The sequence below is a fragment of the Argentina silus genome (assembly GCF_951799395.1).
Source record: "Argentina silus genome assembly, chromosome: 2".
Lineage (NCBI taxonomy): Eukaryota > Metazoa > Chordata > Actinopteri > Argentiniformes > Argentinidae > Argentina > Argentina silus.
This window is the reverse complement of record NC_139656.1, coordinates 34,910,046-34,912,545: the sequence shown is the minus strand read 5'-3', so window position 1 is coordinate 34,912,545 and position 2,500 is coordinate 34,910,046. Positions and strand designations below refer to the sequence as shown.

General features: G+C 44.5%; 1 protein-coding gene across 1 annotated transcript in view; it reads left to right on the top strand.

The window, feature by feature from the left end:
- Nucleotides 1–503: 503 nt before the first annotated feature.
- The window catches only part of stc2b (stanniocalcin 2b), a gene marked incomplete at both ends in the record, with an annotated part of 4,507 nt that continues 2,510 nt past the window's right edge, over nt 504–2,500 (top strand). The window contains one exon of the mRNA XM_083665360.1: nt 504–645. Coding sequence (XP_083521486.1) covers nt 504–645 — 142 coding nt within the window. The remainder of the gene's footprint in view (nt 646–2,500) is intronic.

Below are 2,500 nucleotides of genomic sequence, written 5' to 3'. Positions count from 1 at the left end.
AATACAATCGAAAAAATAGACTTAATCATTTCACGTTTATTAATGAGGTATTGCAATATGACGCAGTCTTCCGGACAGTAAGGGCGAACTGTGATTGGATGCACGGCCTTTAAAGTTGGACGTGGATGTCTGGCCTGTGATTGGTCGGCAGCCCGGGATGACAACACCTGCTTAGCTCCTTCATCACAGCTGACACCAGAGATATAGTCAGACCGCATCCATCCCCCTCCATACTCTCTCTCTCTCTCCCCCTCCATACTCCCTCTCTCCCCCTCCATACTCCCGAGATCCCTCTCTCCCCTCTCTCTCTCTCTCTCTCTCTCTCTCTCTACCTCTCTCTCTCTCTCTCTCTCTCTCTCTCTCTCTCTCTCTCTCTCTCTACACTAATGCGCGTCCCTCTTCACGTCTCTATTGAAAAGTGACACATGTTACACGTTGAATTCAATAGCTAGATTTTTTTGTTTTGTTTTGTTCTGCCTCGTAAATTGTTTTTGGGGACAGAAATGCTACTTAAAGTCTCTATTGCGCTGTTTCTGTTCATAGCCTTCCAGTCGGTACTGGGGACGGATCCAAACGAACTTCGCGAAACCGCTCAGGAGAAACAATTGAACCAGCAGAAGAGACGTCTTTCCCTCCAGAACACAGGTAAGTGAAGGTTGTTTTTTTACTTTCTCCTGCCCACCTGTTAGTCGGGTCTAACCCTGACCCTAACACTAACCCTCACTCTGCGGTCCAGTTCGGACCTCTGGTTCGGACATTTCTGCGATTATGTCACAGGTTGTTGAAAATGGGTCGTAGGCCAATGGTGTCCCTGTGGTTTCGGAGTCATAACCTTTGGACTTAAATCGCACATTTGATATTCTAAGAACAATTTTCCACACATTGTGACCCCGAAATTCCCTTTGTGTGGCCTGCGGAGTGGGTTTTATAGTGGCTTCCTACGCAGGTACGCCAATGTGATCTCTGGTTCTGTCACCTCGCGGTAATTCAATGCGTCCCGCGGCCAGCTCTGATCCAAGCACATTCCCTTCAAATGCCAACACAGCACAGCACACACTCCACCGGCCAGTAGTCCCCCAGGCACACACATGCACACGCACACGCACACACAAACACGCACACACGCACATCGGGAGGAGGTTGGCAACAACAACAATCTTGGAAAGTGTTCCGTTGTTCAGAGACATGATTACATTATCGCTTTGTTGTCGAATGAATCATGACATTGATTAGTATTGATTAGTATTGATTAGTGTTGCAGCATGTACTTACAGGGCTACTGAACAGTGACTATGATAGCGGTCTGTGTGTGTGTGTGTGTGTGTGTGTGTGTGTGTGTGACTAGCATGTATGTGTCCACATATAACCCAAGTAGACACAACAGCCCGAATAGATGTTCATATCTGATTGTAATTATTTAATACCTTCACCGTCAACCGGGTGGCCTTTTGTGCGTAATTACGCGTCAAGGACGTTTTACCGGTAACTAATCAGAGACGTTAAGCCTAACAAACAGATGAAGTGTGTTCGTTGGATTATACACACACACACACACACACACACACACACACACACACACACACACACACACACACACACACACACACACACACACACACACACACACACACACATATATAGTATATATGTGTCGCTGTTTGTCTTCATCTGTTTGTGTTTAACTTGTCGTTATCTACGTCATATGGCGGGAATGCTAATGTTCCCGCCCGATGGCCAAGTTACCGTACCCCTAGTTACCGTACCCCTAGTTACCGTACCCCAAGTTACCATACCGTTAGTTACCGTAGACCTAGTTACCGTACCCCAAGTTACCATACCGTTAGTTACCGTACCCCTAGTTACCGTACCCCAAGTTAACGTAAACAAGCGTTGAACCCTAGAATTGTAATTAGTGGGACCCTTGATTCCTTTCACAACTATGAAATAACAACAAATATAAACTTTTTTATTTTTTTATTTATTTTTTTACATTTTAATCATTTAACAGATGCTCTTATCCAGAGCAGTAGCATTTGTCTAAAGTGAATCAGTAAGTAGAAGTAATCAAAGTCATCGTAAGCAAAACCTTCTATAAGAGTCCATGCCACAGGCAGTCACAGTGCTGGAGGAAGGAACAGCGCAAGTTGTTAGTTAGTTTTTGTTTGTATTATTTATTTCTTTAGGTTAATCTGTCCTGTAGGTTAATCTGTCCTGTAGGTTAATCTGTCCTGTAGGTTAATCTGTCCTGTAGGTTAACCTGTCCTGTAGGTTAATCTGTCCTGTAGGTTAATCTGTCCTGTAGGTTAATCTGTACTGTAGGTTAACCTGTCCTGTAGGTTAATCTGTCCTGTAGGTTAATCTGTCCTGTAGGTTAACCTGTCCTGTAGGTTAATCTGTCCTGTAGGTTAACCTGTCCTGTAGGTTAATCTGTCCTGTAGGTTAATCTGTCCTGTAGGTTAACCTGCCGTAGGTTAATCTGTCCTGTAGGTTAATCTGTCCT